At 60.0% G+C, this 14,087-nt stretch overlaps 1 protein-coding gene across 1 annotated transcript; it reads right to left on the reverse strand.

Annotated features, from left to right (window-relative positions):
* Positions 1 to 1,426: 1,426 nt before the first annotated feature.
* Positions 1,427 to 13,402, reverse strand: PYGM (glycogen phosphorylase, muscle associated). Its single transcript, XM_003993567.6, has 20 exons — positions 13,086 to 13,402; positions 11,942 to 12,043; positions 11,763 to 11,841; positions 11,572 to 11,675; positions 11,058 to 11,189; positions 9,687 to 9,798; positions 9,518 to 9,600; positions 8,788 to 8,931; positions 8,369 to 8,461; positions 7,975 to 8,121; positions 7,688 to 7,851; positions 7,298 to 7,412; positions 6,661 to 6,762; positions 6,166 to 6,313; positions 5,814 to 5,872; positions 5,545 to 5,686; positions 4,882 to 5,089; positions 2,244 to 2,378; positions 1,963 to 2,029; positions 1,427 to 1,849 (listed from the first exon to the last, which is right to left on the reverse strand). The coding sequence occupies exons 1-20, from the start codon at positions 13,326 to 13,328 to the stop codon at positions 1,700 to 1,702; spliced, it is 2,529 nt and encodes an 842-aa protein (XP_003993616.1). The 5' UTR covers positions 13,329 to 13,402; the 3' UTR covers positions 1,427 to 1,699.
* Positions 13,403 to 14,087: the final 685 nt, after the last annotated feature.

A 14,087-nucleotide genomic window follows, 5' to 3' on the forward strand; every position in this document is an offset into this window, starting at 1 on the left:
CGGCAGCTTAACCCCTCCCCTGCCGCGCCGCCCGGGAAGCCAGGGCCGCGGGCTGGGGCTGCGCCACCGGCCGCGCGGAGGGTGGGCGAGCGGAGGTCAGGCCTCGCGGGACGTGGAGGGGGGATCTAAACCGAGAGCCCTCTCCCCCCACCCAGACGCCCCTACGCCCCCCGCCCTGCCGGCTGTTGGGCAGAGGAAGCCGGGAGGGGCAGGAAGCGGACTGCGGTGGGGAAGGGGCGCCCCGCCCAGCCCCCGGCCCGGGTTCCTGTTTTCGAGACAAACCGTTCCCACGGGGCTAACCCGACCCGGGGCCGGGCGTCTTCCTGCGGGCAGCGGGGGGCACAGACCTGGTAGAGATCGGGGGCGTGGGGAGAGCGGGTTCTGTGATAGCCTGGAGGAGGGGCTAGGACAAGATGGGAACATTTTGGGGACAGGGGCCTTGTGGGAGAGGGAGGCATGAAAACGCGGCTACCTGAAAACGGGGCCTCGATGTCTGTGGAGGGGGGTGGGGGGGCCCCGAGTTCACACAGGAGGGACTGGGGCCCCGGAAGCCTGGCTCCTCACGGGGCCAGATGGGAAGGGGCTGCTGCAAGCGGCGGGTGGGTTCTGCGCAACTTGGGGGACTGGAGGTCTGCGTGCGTCTCCCCCGCCACCCCACCACCCCCCGGGGCAGGGAGGAACTTGGGAGGGGCAGCCACAAGCAGTTGGGGTCCCACAAGCCAGGCCTAGGAGAGCCGGTAACCATTTCCGGCTGTTTGGATTCAAATACACTCACTGTGAAACCACCGGCCCCAAACCTGCCTTTCGAGGCTTGCCCCTTCCTGCCTCAGGGCTGGGGAGGCAGGACCTCCCCCACACCTCAGTTTTGGTAATAGGAGGCCGAGAAACAGCCTCTTTCTGGTCCTCAATTTCCCCAAAGTGAGGGGAGGGGGCAACACTGGCCTAGCCCAGACCGTCTGCGAGTGTCCCCCACCCTAACTCCCCAGACTTTAGACCAAGCGTAGCCACCTGCTCAGAGACCCTTAAACGCCGCAGTGGGGCGGGGCTACGGGCGGAGTCAAGAAGGCGCCAACCACCCACAGGCTCCTCCCCCTCCCAGGTCCTGCCCCGGACAGTGTGGACCCTCGGTAGTCCTAGAGGCCTCGGCCCAAGTCCCGGCTCCCAGCCCCTGTGGGCCCCACCCAGGAGGACGCCCCGCCCCCGGCCAGCTTGGCAGGCCGCTGACCTAGTATGGACACAGCACTGGGAAGGGAGGCGTGGAGGGTGACGCCTGAAAGGAGGCTGGAGAGTCTCGGGTCCCGCCCCCCTGGGCTGCCCCCTCCTTCGGAGGGGACGCACCTGCCGGTTGTGGGGGCAAAGCGCGGTGACTGCGCAGCTGCCGCGGTGCCTGCCCAGAGCTAAAAATATTTCCCAACAGACAGAGGAGTAAGGAGGTTCCCAAGGAGAATCAATTTATTGAAGAGTGGGTGCAGTTGGTCAGACCCTTAAATAGGAGGGGGCAGGGAGCCCGAGGACAGGATGGGAGCAGTGTCCTTAGTCACACTGGACACTGGGACCTTGAGACTGGGGGAAAATGGGAGGTTCCAGGAAAAGGCTGAGAGAGCGAACTCCAGTATTCCCCCCTCCGGGTGGGGACCTGGGGCTGGCCCAAGGGATTGCAAACAAACTCAGGGGCCAGTTTGGGGCCTGGTCTGGAGGCTCAGACGGTCTCATCAGGGGCCGGCAGGCGCTTGCGCGAAGGATCGACGCCCCAGATCTCCCGCGCGTACTGGGCAATAGTTCGGTCACTGGAGAACTTGCCTGATGTGGCTATGTTCCGGATCACCATTCGTGTCCACTCTCTTGGATTCTACAAGCCAAAAGAGAGCTCTGGGTTCGTTCTGCCGGTGGGGTCCCCAGCTTCCACCACATCCCATCCAGGGCCACCAAAGCCTTGCCAACCCCTGGCCCAGGGCCCCTCACCTTGTACAAAGCACTGACTTTCTCCTGGCACTTAATGTAATCTTCATAATCTGCAAAGACTTTAAACCTGGAAGGGAACAGAGAGGCAGGAAGCTCCATGAGATCAAGGGCCAAGCCCGTCCTGTCCTGATGGTGTGCGAGGGCCAGGAGAGGGAAAGTGCTTCCAGAAGAGCCTGGCCCCAATTGCCCAGGACCCCCATCCAGCCCCCCCCCCACACGGCACCTGAGCCCAGTTCAGCCCAGCAGCCCCACCTGCACGGTTCCCTGGCCAACCAGCTCACCGGTCATGGTGCATAAGCATGTTGACGATGTCCTTGAACAGGTCTGGCTGTTTGGGGGAGAAGAAACCACTGCTCAGCTGCTCAATGACATGCCGGAGCTCCGGAATTCGGTCATAGTACTCCTGGGCGTTGTACCTGTGGGGGAAGAACAGTCAGCACTGTGGCCAGGAGTTCCTGGCTCCTCCTCCAGAGAAAATCCGAAAAGTCCTAAGCCTCAGGGCTAAAACCCAGGCCCCAGCCTGCGGCTGCCCTCCCTGGAGCTGCTGCACCCCTCTGGAGGACCCTCTCCCTTCTCTGCTCAGCTTTTCATCCCCCTTGTGTAGGTGAGGCCTGGAGACGGCAAAAAGGTAAATGTCTGAGCCAAAGGCCCCAAACCAAGTGTTCTTTTTTCCCTCCCATACACCACCACCTCTCCTAACCAGTGTGTTTCCTTCCTAAATGCTTTTCTCGCTCCCTCTCCCAAGTCCGTCCGTCTTCAGGCCCCAGGAGGAAGCACCAGGCATGTCCTCGGACCGTCCTTAAACTCGGACCGTCCAACCGAGCCCATCGCTGGCCTGGCGCCAGCTTTCTTCCCGTGCGCCGCTTTCTGAAGCAGTCCAACCACCCCTCAGCCACCCGGGTTCAAAACCCTCCCCGAGGCCAGTCTCCTCTCTTTCCTCGCCTCCCCACTTCCAACCGGCAACCAAGGGCGACTCCTCAACAATGTCCCCCACCCCCATCCCCAGCACTGGCAGTGCGGGCCATTCTCCTCGCATTATGGCGCGGCGGCCTCCACGCTGGGCCCCCACCTGCACCTTGCCCCCCGCAGTCCGGCCTCCACCTTATACCCAAAATTGTCCTCCTGGAGCCTGCTTCTGAACGTTTTGGATCTGGCTCAACACATGTCCTGTCTCCCTCCTATCCAAAGGATAAAGTCTGAACTTCCTAGTCAAGCCCAACAGGAGAAATTTCCTTTCAATATTTAATGCCAGCTCTCAGAAGCAGGTGGTGGGAGTGTGAGCCGCTACCAACTTTCTGGAAAGCAATTTGGCAATATGCATCAAAAGCCTTAAGAACTCATACTTGAAGAAGAAGGGAGGAGGAGAAGAAGGTCTCATCCTTTTTTTTTTTTTTAATTAAAAAATTTTTTTTAATGTTTATTTATTTTTGAGAGAGACAGACAGACAGACAGAGTGCAAGGGGGGAGAACCAGAGAGAGAGGGAGGCGCAGAATCTGAAGCAGGCTCCGGGCGCTGAGTTGTCAGCACAGAGCCCAACGCGGGGCTCGAACCCACGAACCCTGAGATCTTGACCTGAGCTGAAGTTGGACGTTCAACCGACTGAGCCACCCAGGCGCCCCGGTCTCATACTTTTTTGACTCAGAAATATATCTCCTTCTAATAATTATCTTCAGGAAATAGAGATGTGGGCCTAGATATAAAAGGATGGTATCGCAGTGATATTTACACTAAGAAACAGCAGAAATCAACCTTAATGTCCAACAGTATGGAACTGGATAAATAAATTATAGCATGTCCATACGATGGAACCCTATACAAACATTTTTAAATAAAGACTATTTAGTAACATGGAAAATGCCTCACCAGTGCTGACATCAGGCTTCAAAATTGTACACGTGTTACTCCCAACTTTCAAAAACCTACATATATACACACGCATAGAGATACACATAGAGATAGGACTACAGTGGGGCACCTGGGTGGCTCAGTCGGTTGAACGTCCAGCTTCGGCTCAGGTCATGATCTCCTGGTTTGTGGGTTCGAGCCCCATGTCGGGCTCTGTGCTGACAGCTCAGCCTGGAGCCTGCTTCGGATTCTGTGTTTCCCTCTCTCTCTGCCCAACCCCCACTCGTACCTGTCTCTCTCTGTCTCAAAAATAATTAAACATTAAAAAATTTTAAAAAAGAAAAGAAAAGAAAAAGGACTATGGCTTTAAAAATGGGTGATGAGGGGCACCTGAATGGCTCAGTTGGTGAAGCATCTGCCTCTTGATTTGGGCTCAGGTCATGATCTCACAGTCCGTGCACTGAGCTTGCTTGGGATTCTCTCTCCCTCTCTCTGCCCCTTCCCTGCTCCCTCGCTCTCTCTCTCTCTCTCTCTCTCTCAAAATAAATAAAATAAACATTAAAAAAGTAAAAACAGGTGATTAAATTATGAATGACTGTTATTCTTTGTGGTTTCATATTTTTCCAATTAAGGAGCACATGTTGCTTGTATGATAAGAAAAAAAAATTTTAATAAATTTTAAAAGTCTAATATCTACTTTGAAGAACCGCATTTCTGGCCACAAGCACAGCTGTATTTACTGTCCTCATCTTTCCCCTTTTGCCATGCCTGCCAGGGAGCTAAGAATTCAATTTTACTTCCAGAAATTCCAGCAATAAATAATATCATAGCCCACGACTGATATCATTTTCTGATCCTTTTCCTTCTTTCTTTTCCCATGCCGTTAACCTCATTTGTTGTAAGTCATCTCAAAAGTTCTCCGGAACCCTAATGGCCATAACTGAGACCTTGTGCAGCCTGGGCCGGCCTTTCCAGGTATGCCCCTTGCTCCCAAGCCCTACCCTCCAGTAGCCACACCTCCTCGGTGCCTCCTGCCCATGGACTGTGAACTTTGGAGCCCTTGACCCCCATACCCTCTCTGGTCGAGCTTTTCCACGTCCTCCACCCGCATGCCAAAGATGAAGAAGTTCTCTTCTCCCGCCTCTTCCGCCATTTCCACGTTGGCCCCGTCCATGGTGCCAATGGTCAGAGCCCCATTGAGCATGAACTTCATGTTGCCGGTGCCCGAGGCCTCAGTGCCTGCAGTGGAGATCTGCTCGGAGAGGTCAGCAGCTGGGATCACTGTGGGGCGGCAGCAGGGGACAAACTCAGCTCCAGGGAAGGTCCCACCCCAGCTGGGGACTGTGGAGCTAGGCTGGCCCGAGGTACAGCCAGAGTCAGAGCCCCCCTCCACCCCAACCCTCCCACAGTCACCAGCTGAATCTCCCTCCCACCGCCAGCCCCTCCACCCCACCGCTTGGTGATCGTTGGCCATCTGAGGTCTGAACCTGGACTGGACTCTCTCCCCACCCCTGCCCCACTGTGTGCACGATTTGAAGGGCAAATCTTCCCTATAATTTCACCCTGTACTGCCCGAACCCCCCACCGCCATCGGGGTGGGGGTGGGGGGCCATCCTCATGATTTGAGCATTGTCCTGTCCAGATTCGTCTTCCAAGTGCAAGTACCCCAGGAACAGGTGACCAATACCCCTTCCTGGGACTGAACTAATCAAAGCGTCCCTCTGGCGGCACCCCACCTTTCTCGGCCAGCGAGACTCGGTAGTTCTCCAGGAAGATCACACGGAGGCGGTCTCCTACCACTGGGTCGTGGTTAACCACATCCCCAATGGCTGTGATGAGTTTGATGATCATCTTAGCCATGTGGTATCCAGGGGCAGCCTGTGGGAGCACAGTCTGGGGTCAGCTCCACAGCCTGGCCCCCTACCCTTAACCTGCAACCCAGCCAGGCTGACCTCAACCCCGCTGTCAAAGGATCAGAGCCGCGGTCTGCGGCCTGGCTCCTCACCTTCCCTCCAATCATCACAGTTCGGGGCACAACAAATCTATTGGGTTCCTGCTTGATGCCTGTGGAGAAACAGAGATCAGCGGGCCAGGTTTGGCCTCCTGACGACACCTATCCACCAGCGCCCTAGACAGTAAGCCTGATTTGGGCAACCGCTTGCTATGTGACTTCCGATCTGTCACTTTCCCCTCTCCGAGCCTCAGTTTGCCTGTCTATGAAATGGGGGTAAGTCCATGCCCCAAGAGCTGTCCCAAGGCCAAAGGAGATGTTGACTAGGAGGTACGTGGTACACGGCGGTGGCGGGGAGGTACGCAGAGGGGAGCGCCAAGAGACAGAGGGCACCCCTGCCACTCACGGTTGTACAGGGTGATGATGTGGAGGCAGTTGAGGAGCTGGCGTTTATATTCATGAATTCGCTTCACCTGGACGTCGAAGAGCGAGTTGGGGTTGATATGGACTTTGTACTCCCTCTCCAGGTATGCGGCGAACTTTAACTTGTTTTCCTGAAGGCAGGGAGGATGGGGGGGGGGGGGAGAGCTTCACCAATGGACCTCAGCCTCAGGAGATCCCACAGTGTCATTTCTTTCCCAGAAAGGGAGCGGACAGAAGGCTCGCTCGCCACCTTTATCCCCGCGTGCGCCAGGGCAGACATCGCTAATCAATGCCAGCACTCTTCCAGTGCGGTCAGATGATGCCCTGTCACCTTGGACTCCAGGCAACGACTACCAGGCCCGAGGCTGCGGGGGAGACAGGCCCCGCGGGCCATCCCCGAGCCAGGCCCGGGGGCTGGCGCCTCCAGCGTGCTCCCTCCCGCCCTGGCACCAGTGTTCCAGGTCGCCGCACTCCGTACCTGCTTCACTTTGGCCACATCCCGGATAAAGGCTTCATCGTCCACGTACGAGAGCAGCTTGCGCAGCTGGTCCAGGTCGGAGATGTAGTCCTCCCCGATGCGCTGTGGGGCGGTGGCTGTCGGTCAGGCCTACACCCCTCCTCCAGCCTCCCGCACAGAAAGGTCCCTTTCCGGCCTCAGCCAGGCCTCGCCCCCTGCAGACAACCCCTCCTTCGCCAGCCTCCCCGCTGGGGCGTGGTGTGGGCACCACCATCTTCCCGCTGGACCTTGAGCTCTGATGGCTGACCTCACGGGACCCCAGCAGGCCTTTCTCCTGGCCTTTTCCTCTGACAGACAGTGACCTTGACGCCCTGCTCACAATCTCTGCTCCTGTCAGTCTCACTTCAGATGTGACCTGTCCTGACCCTCTCCGAGGCTGACCTCCATAGCCAGGCCTCCATTAGCCCACAGAGCATCCTCATGCAAACAAGAAAACGGTCCCCCTCCTCCAGGCACATGCAAAGCTAGGGGAACGCAGCGCAGGGTGGATTTCGGCCCTCCACTGGGCCCCCTGCAGTGGCCCACCTACGTGTCCATGCACAGCTGGTCCCTGTAGCGACCCGTGTTCACCCCTACTGGCCACACGGTGACCTCTCACCTCAGCAATGACCTCTGCCAGCCCGGGGTTACAGAGGACTAGCCAGCGACGAGGGGTGATGCCATTGGTCTTATTCTGGAATTTGTGTGGCTCCAGCTCGTAGAAGTCCTTGAAGCTGCAGGATGGGGTTGGAGGGTCACTACCCACCCCTGCGGGACGAAGGTCTCCTCCTGGAGGCCCTACCCTGGTTTCTTGCTGAGAGGGGCCTGGGGATGAGGGGGTGGCTGTATGTGAGAGGAGATCATTTGGGGACGGGACTGTACTGGACATCAGGGCCATGATGCTCATAAAAGCTGCGCTACCTGTGGAAAGGGCCAGCTGGGGTCAGGTGGTGAGGGGCGTGGGGTGGGCGGGGCCAGCGGGGGGCGGGGCCTGGGGAGCGGGTCTCACATGGTCTTCTTGAGGATCTCGGAGTGGATGCGGGCCACGCCATTGACGGCATGCGACCCGGCGATGCAGAGGTGGGCCATGTTGATGCGTTTCACTGCGCCCTCCTCCACAAGCGACATGCGCCGCAGCCGGTCCACGTCCCCCGGGAAGACGGCTGCCACCCGCTGCGCAGGGAGAGCCCAGAGCTCAGACGCCGCCGCGGCCTCCAGAGCCGAGGTCCCCAGCCCCGTACCCCCAGCACTCTACCCACAGCCCTGCACCCTCCAGCCCAGGCCTCCTCCACTCACATTAAGGAAGCGCTGATTGATCTCGTAGATGATCTGGAGATGTCGAGGCAGCAGCGTCTCAATCAGATGCACGGGCCAGCGTTCCAGGGCCTCGGGCAGTACCGTGTGGTTGGTGTAGGCACAGGTCCTGACCGTCACGTCCCAGGCCTGATGAAGAGGAGGGGGGCGGTCAGGGACCCCGGGGCCTGAGCCCTATGGCTCCCCACACACACAGAGTGCGGCCAGCAGCCTGGGCCCTGTCACTGGGGGACAGGTTCTAGGACACTCGTCCTCGGGGCCTGACGCTGCTGTCTGCTTTGTGCGGGCTGCCCTCACGGATTTCTACTTCCCAGACAGGGAAAGGCAACCCTGAGACAGAGAGGCTCAGGCGGGGGTGGAGGGTCCCGGAGCCCACCTTGTCCCAGTCCAGCCTCTCCAGATCCACCAGTATCCTCATGAGCTCGGGGATGGCCAAGGAAGGATGGGTATCATTCAGCTGGATGGCCACCTGCAGAGAGGGGGTTGGGAGTCAGGCTGGGATCCAAACCAAGGCTATGGTCGCTGTCCTTTGCCCCTTCAGAGCCCCCTCCGCATGGTTCCAGGCTGGACCTGGGTGTGGCGGCCCTCGGGGGGGGCAGCGGCGGGCAGGAGGGGGAGGGAGGTTCCCAGGTTAGGTGCCCGTCGATTGAGGATCCCGAACAGGCCACCCTCACACACACCCCCAGCACCCACTTCCTCATCTACGACATGAGGGGGCAGGCTGAGGCTGGAGGGGAGAGGCGATGGCATGCATCACGGGAGGTGTAGAGGGGGGCCCGCCCTGGGGCCTGGCACCTTATCCGGAAAGGCGTCGAAGCTCGTGCGGACGGGGTCACGGCAGCCGAACTTGGAGGACTTGAAGCGGCGGATGATGTCCTGGAGGGTGGCGGCCACCACAAAGTACTCCTGCTTCAACCGCAGCTCCTTCCCCTCAAAGAACTGGGGACAGTTCAAGGCAGGGCTGAGTCAAGGGGGTGGGGGGTGGGGGGTTCTGACGGTGCCACAGCGTGGCCGGGAGACTCCTGCCCACACCAAGCCCCTTGCGCCCTGAACAGCCCCCGTCTCCAGGACCCAGGGGGTTTTCACCCACCAGGTAGTGGAGGGGATGGTGTGAGGACGGGGGCATTCGAGGACCCGGAGTATTGTCGGCATCGCCAGGGAACAGGTCCCCCAAAGTGCCCTGCCCCAACTCGCTGCCCCCAGGACTTAGGTGTCCTCTTAAAGAACCAAAAGTACTTGGGGGGTGGGGGTGGGGAACAGGACACGACAGGAGCCAACAATACGTCCTGGGTGCTGCGGGGCGCCCAGCTGACTCAGTTAGAAGAGATGTGACCCTTGATCTCAGGGTTGTGAGTTCGAGCCCCACGTTGGGGGTGTAGAGATTACTAAAAAATAAATAACTAAACTTAAAAAAAACAAAGGATATGTCCTGGGTGTCACTAGGGCGCCAGAGGCTGTCCCTCCCCGTTTTCCGCCCTCTCCTAGGCTTTCAGGTGTCCCGCCCCCAGCCCAGGAGGTGACATACGTTGTCGTTGGGGTACAGGACGCGAGAGATGTTCTCTGCCAGGTTTCGGTCCAGCACAGCCTGGATGTAGCCACCGACGTTGACTGAGGGGTGAAAGTGGGGACAGTGTCGGGCCCAGGCTGAGCACAGGCCGGGGCAGGCAGGGGTGCGGGCAGGCGGCTGAACTCACAGTCCTTGAGGTTGAAGTCATTGGGGGCCTTGGCCGACCACAGGCGCATGGTGTTGACGATATTGTTACGGTAGCCAGGCACAGGAGTGTCGTAAGGCATGGCCAGTACCACCTGCAGGCGTGTTGGACGTGGTGGCAGGAGCTGGGTATCTGCCATGTGACTTGGGGGGCCCCCGAGAGCCACAACTCCTGCCTTTGTCTCTACCCTGCACCAACCCCCCAGCCCCAGGTTCTACTGCCCACTCTGGGTAACCGTGAGCGAACCTCTCAACCTCTCTGGGCCTCATCCATAGAGAGAGGGCCCCCCAGGGTCTCCCCACCCACCCCCCACCCCACCTTGCCCGGCTGCCTGCAAGGATTACAGGGGGCAGTGATGAGTCTGGAGCCCAAGGCGGGGCTCCGTTGGGGGCCGCTCTACAGTGATGGGGATGAGCGGGCCCGCCTGGCCCGAGCACAATCTAGAAGATACTCTGGACTCATCAGAGGGCTGGGGGGCCCCGGGGCCTGGCTGAAGGGGACACAGATGTCAAGTCCATCCGAAGGGCATATGCCTGGTTGACCACCGGGCTAATTAGCAGTGACTAATGCTGGTCCCACCTCCCACAATTAGCAAATGGCGATCATTGCTGCCAACAGCTGCCCGCTACCACGGGGCTGGGGGCATAAGCACTTCTCCAAGGCCCGGCGCCCTTTCTCCCCAACACCGAAGCAGCTTAGCCCCTGATTGGAAAAGAGTGGAAGGTGCAGCTCCGAGAGGGAAGGGACTGGCCCGAGAGCACAGAGCTAGGGGGCAGCCAGAGCCCTTACTGAATCTTGTCATAAATGACAGCCCGACAAATGGCCCATTCTGAAAGCCTAGAGGTTTCTGTGCAGCCGTCTGGAGGCCTATGACCTACAGCCACGGCAAGAGAGCTGACTGAGCTGAGGTTCAGACACCTGGTTTGGCTTCAGGCTCCCTCTCACTTGTTGTGTGACCTTGGGCAAGTCAGTTCCTCTCTCAAGGTTTTGATTGTCTCCCTTTCTGGGGGGAGTCAAGTCACCGTGATTATTCTGGGATGAGTCTTGTGGGGTGGAAAGGAGCCAGGTCGGGGGAAGGGCACTGGTGGAGCACGGCAGGCTCTCTCCTCCCCCTGGGCCCTGTGCTTGGCTTGGCTCCTCTGTGACCCTGTCTCCAGCCTCTCCTGACCCAAGCTGTGTGACCTCGAGTAAATCACTTAACCTCTCTGAGCCTCAGTGCCCTTCATTGTAAATAGCACTGGGTCCGGTAGTCTCCAGGCTCTCTCCCCGTATCTCCCTGTTTTCTTCCAGAGCCTCTTCCTCCCTGCTTCCCCCTCCCTGGGGGCTCCCCCCACTCCCCGGCCTCACCCTTACCTGTGTGTCCACCCACTTGGCCCCCTGGCTGGTGTGCTCCACTCGGCCATAGAAGTGCACAGGCAGCGTGAACTCGGGTCGGGCCTTCTCCCAGGGGTTTCCGTAGCGAAGCCAGTCATCGGCCTCCTCCATCTGAGTCCAAGGCAGGTCAGGGGAGAAAGGAAGGCAGCGTCAGACCCAGGCTCACACCGCGGGAGGCAGTGGGTAGGGCAGGAGCAGTGGCCCTGCTGGGCCCTCTACGGCGTGTAAATTAAGGGCCCCGGGGTGGCGCCCACCCCCGGTCTGGTGGCATATCCCATGGGACATGGTATGTGCATGGGAGTCTGAGAGGTGGCACAGGTGTGGGTGCCTGTGCAAAACCAGCAGGCTTTGGGGCCAGGGGGAAGGGACAAGGATGCCTTCTCTCAAGGCTGAGGCTGGTTCTGGGTCTATCCGGAGGTGGATGACCAAAGGGGGGGGGGGTCCGCTCCATCGTGCCTGGGGCCCCGCAAGGCCAGGGCCCGAGGCTGCTCACCTGCCAGCCCCCACAGATCTTCTGGTTAAAAATCCCAAACTCATAGCGGATCCCGTAACCGTAGGCAGCCAGGCCCAGTGTTGCCATGGAGTCCAGAAAGCATGCTAGGGGGTTACGGGGAGGTGGGTGTCAGGGACCCGGCACACAGGAACCCTTCTGCCCGCCCCACCCCTGCCACCCTATCCACTCACCGGCCAGCCGACCCAGGCCCCCGTTGCCCAGCCCCGCGTCCTCCTCGATCTCCTCCAGTTCCTCCATGTCCAGACCCAGCTGGAGGGGTGGGGGGAGGGGTGGCAGTGGTCAAGGCCAAGGGCCAGCAGGTGAGTCCCCCAGTATCTCAGGCTCACCCCGCTCCCGTCCCCCTGCACACCTGGTAGGTGGCTTCGTCACAGGCATTCTCCAAGGCCAGGTTCACCATGGTGTTTTGTAGCGTCCGTCCCATGTAGAACTCCAGAGACAAGTAGTAGATCCTCTGCCCGGAGAGACAGATGGGTCGGGGAGGGGTCAGCCCTCCGGCGTCTAGCCAGCGCCTCTCACACCTCCTGTCCCACTCCGGGGGCCTGGCACGTGCCAGCCCTGTCCCTGTTTATTCTTCTCCCCACCACAGGCTTCAGGACCCATCAGGAGGGTTCCGGTCCAGCCTTTCCTCTGACTTTGGACACATCGCTTTTGTTCTCCTAGCTTCCGTTTCCTCGTCTGGAAAAGGGGGCTGCCATATCTACCTCAGGGACTGAGGTGCCGAGGACAGGCGAGACCCTCTTCCATCGCACACAAGCCTCCCAACAGCCCAGCGGGGAATCGGGGAGCAGAGAAGCCCCCCCAAGTGCTCCCCAAGAGGGGGAAGGCTAAGGTGCCTTAGGGAAACCAGTCATTTACTCAAGGTCACACACACTGACTCACGGCTAGAGTCGGCCCCCTTCTGTCCTTGCAGGGCCCAGGTCCCCCTGATCCTCAAGCCTCAGCCCCAGGAAGGGGGACAGAGAGGCACCAGAATCCAGGATGCTGGGTCTCCTGGTTTCCTGGGTCCCCTCCCTGCCCCACTCGCCTGCCCCTCCCCCTCCCCTGCCCAGGAGTATCAGGTTGCTGACATTTACCATGACCCCAAAGACACTTGATCCCGCTACCACCACCCCAGCTGCCCCAGCCTCGCACCAGCACCACCACACTCACATGTAATGACCCACCCTTCCATTTCAGGTCCGCCCTGACCACCCACAGGGGTCTCCCCGACCACCGGAAGCCCCTCCGCTCTCTGAGCGAGCGCTAGGCCTTTGCCCCCAGCCCGCCTGACCCGCGCCACCCGGCCTTGCCCCCGCCCCAGGTCTCACTGCCTGGATCGCCCCAGCACCCCATCGCACTTGGCCATGGCGCCCACCGTTCCCCACCCTCCAACGTCAGGAACCCGCTGCTGCAGAAAAGCCAGACCCCCGGAAGGGCTGCCGCTTGGTGGAGCTCTCCCGGTCCCCTGCTGGGGCCCCCAGCCCACTGCCCACCCAGGATGCCCCGAGCGGCACCTTGGGGTCCTTCTCGTAGTAGTGCTGCTGCGTGCGGATCCAGCGGCCCACGAGGTGGTCGCGGACGGTGTGGGCCAGCGCAAAGTAGTAGTCTCTCGGGGTGGCCACATTGCGGTCTTTCACAAGTGTGAAATGCAGGTGCCGGTTGAAGTTCTTCTTCAGCTCCGTCACATTCTCCACGCCGGCCAGGCCACGCACGCTAATTTGCTTCCTTTTCTCCTGGTCTGACAAGGGCCGGGACATGGCTGCAGGAGGGCGGGCCGGACTGATGGGTGGCCTCAGCAGTGCCTCCAGCCAGGGAGTGGAGATCCCCAGCTGCCTGGGGTTTTAAAGCCTGGCTCTGGGGAGCTTGCCCCGCCTCCCCCTGCGATGGGAGGGTCTTGGCCCGGCGGCTCAGGGAGCTATTTTGGGGGCAAGGGGAGGAGAAGGGAGACGGGCAGGGAGAGCAGAGCGGAGCTCTACAAGGGCCAGGCCAGGCCCAGCCTGGCTCCTTCGCAGCCCTGCCTGCGCTGACCCACTTGTTCCAGGCCTCGCCCACTGGGGTCTTTGGTGCCCGTCTCTGCCTTTCACAGGGTCAGAGGCAAGATGCAGCAGGCAGTGTGGCCTTGAGAGGCCTGCGGTTTGACTGGAGTCGTTGGGCTGTGACTTTGGCTAAGAGGTTGCCCTGATCTGGGTCCTTTTCCTGGGTTATGGATTGGGGGCGCGGGGGGGGGGGGCCAGATTTCAGCCTCAGTCAGGGCTCCTTGAAGAAGCCAAGGAAGGCTGTCGGCGGGGGGTGGGGGGGGGAACAGGTGCCAGGAGACCCCGCCTTCGTCCAAGCAGCTTGGTTTCTCTTTCAGACATTTGCCCAAAGACTGCAAACCACCGGCTGGATGACCTCTGGTCAAGTTTCCACGGTGGCCTTACGTGGGGGGGCGCAGGGGTCTGCACTCGGGTAGCGAGGTCATATATCGGGGCAACAGGGGCAAGGAGCCAAGGGTCAGGGTGCCCCGAACAGGAGAC

The sequence above is a fragment of the Felis catus genome, chromosome D1 (genome assembly GCF_018350175.1).
Source record: "Felis catus isolate Fca126 chromosome D1, F.catus_Fca126_mat1.0, whole genome shotgun sequence".
NCBI lineage: Eukaryota > Metazoa > Chordata > Mammalia > Carnivora > Felidae > Felis > Felis catus.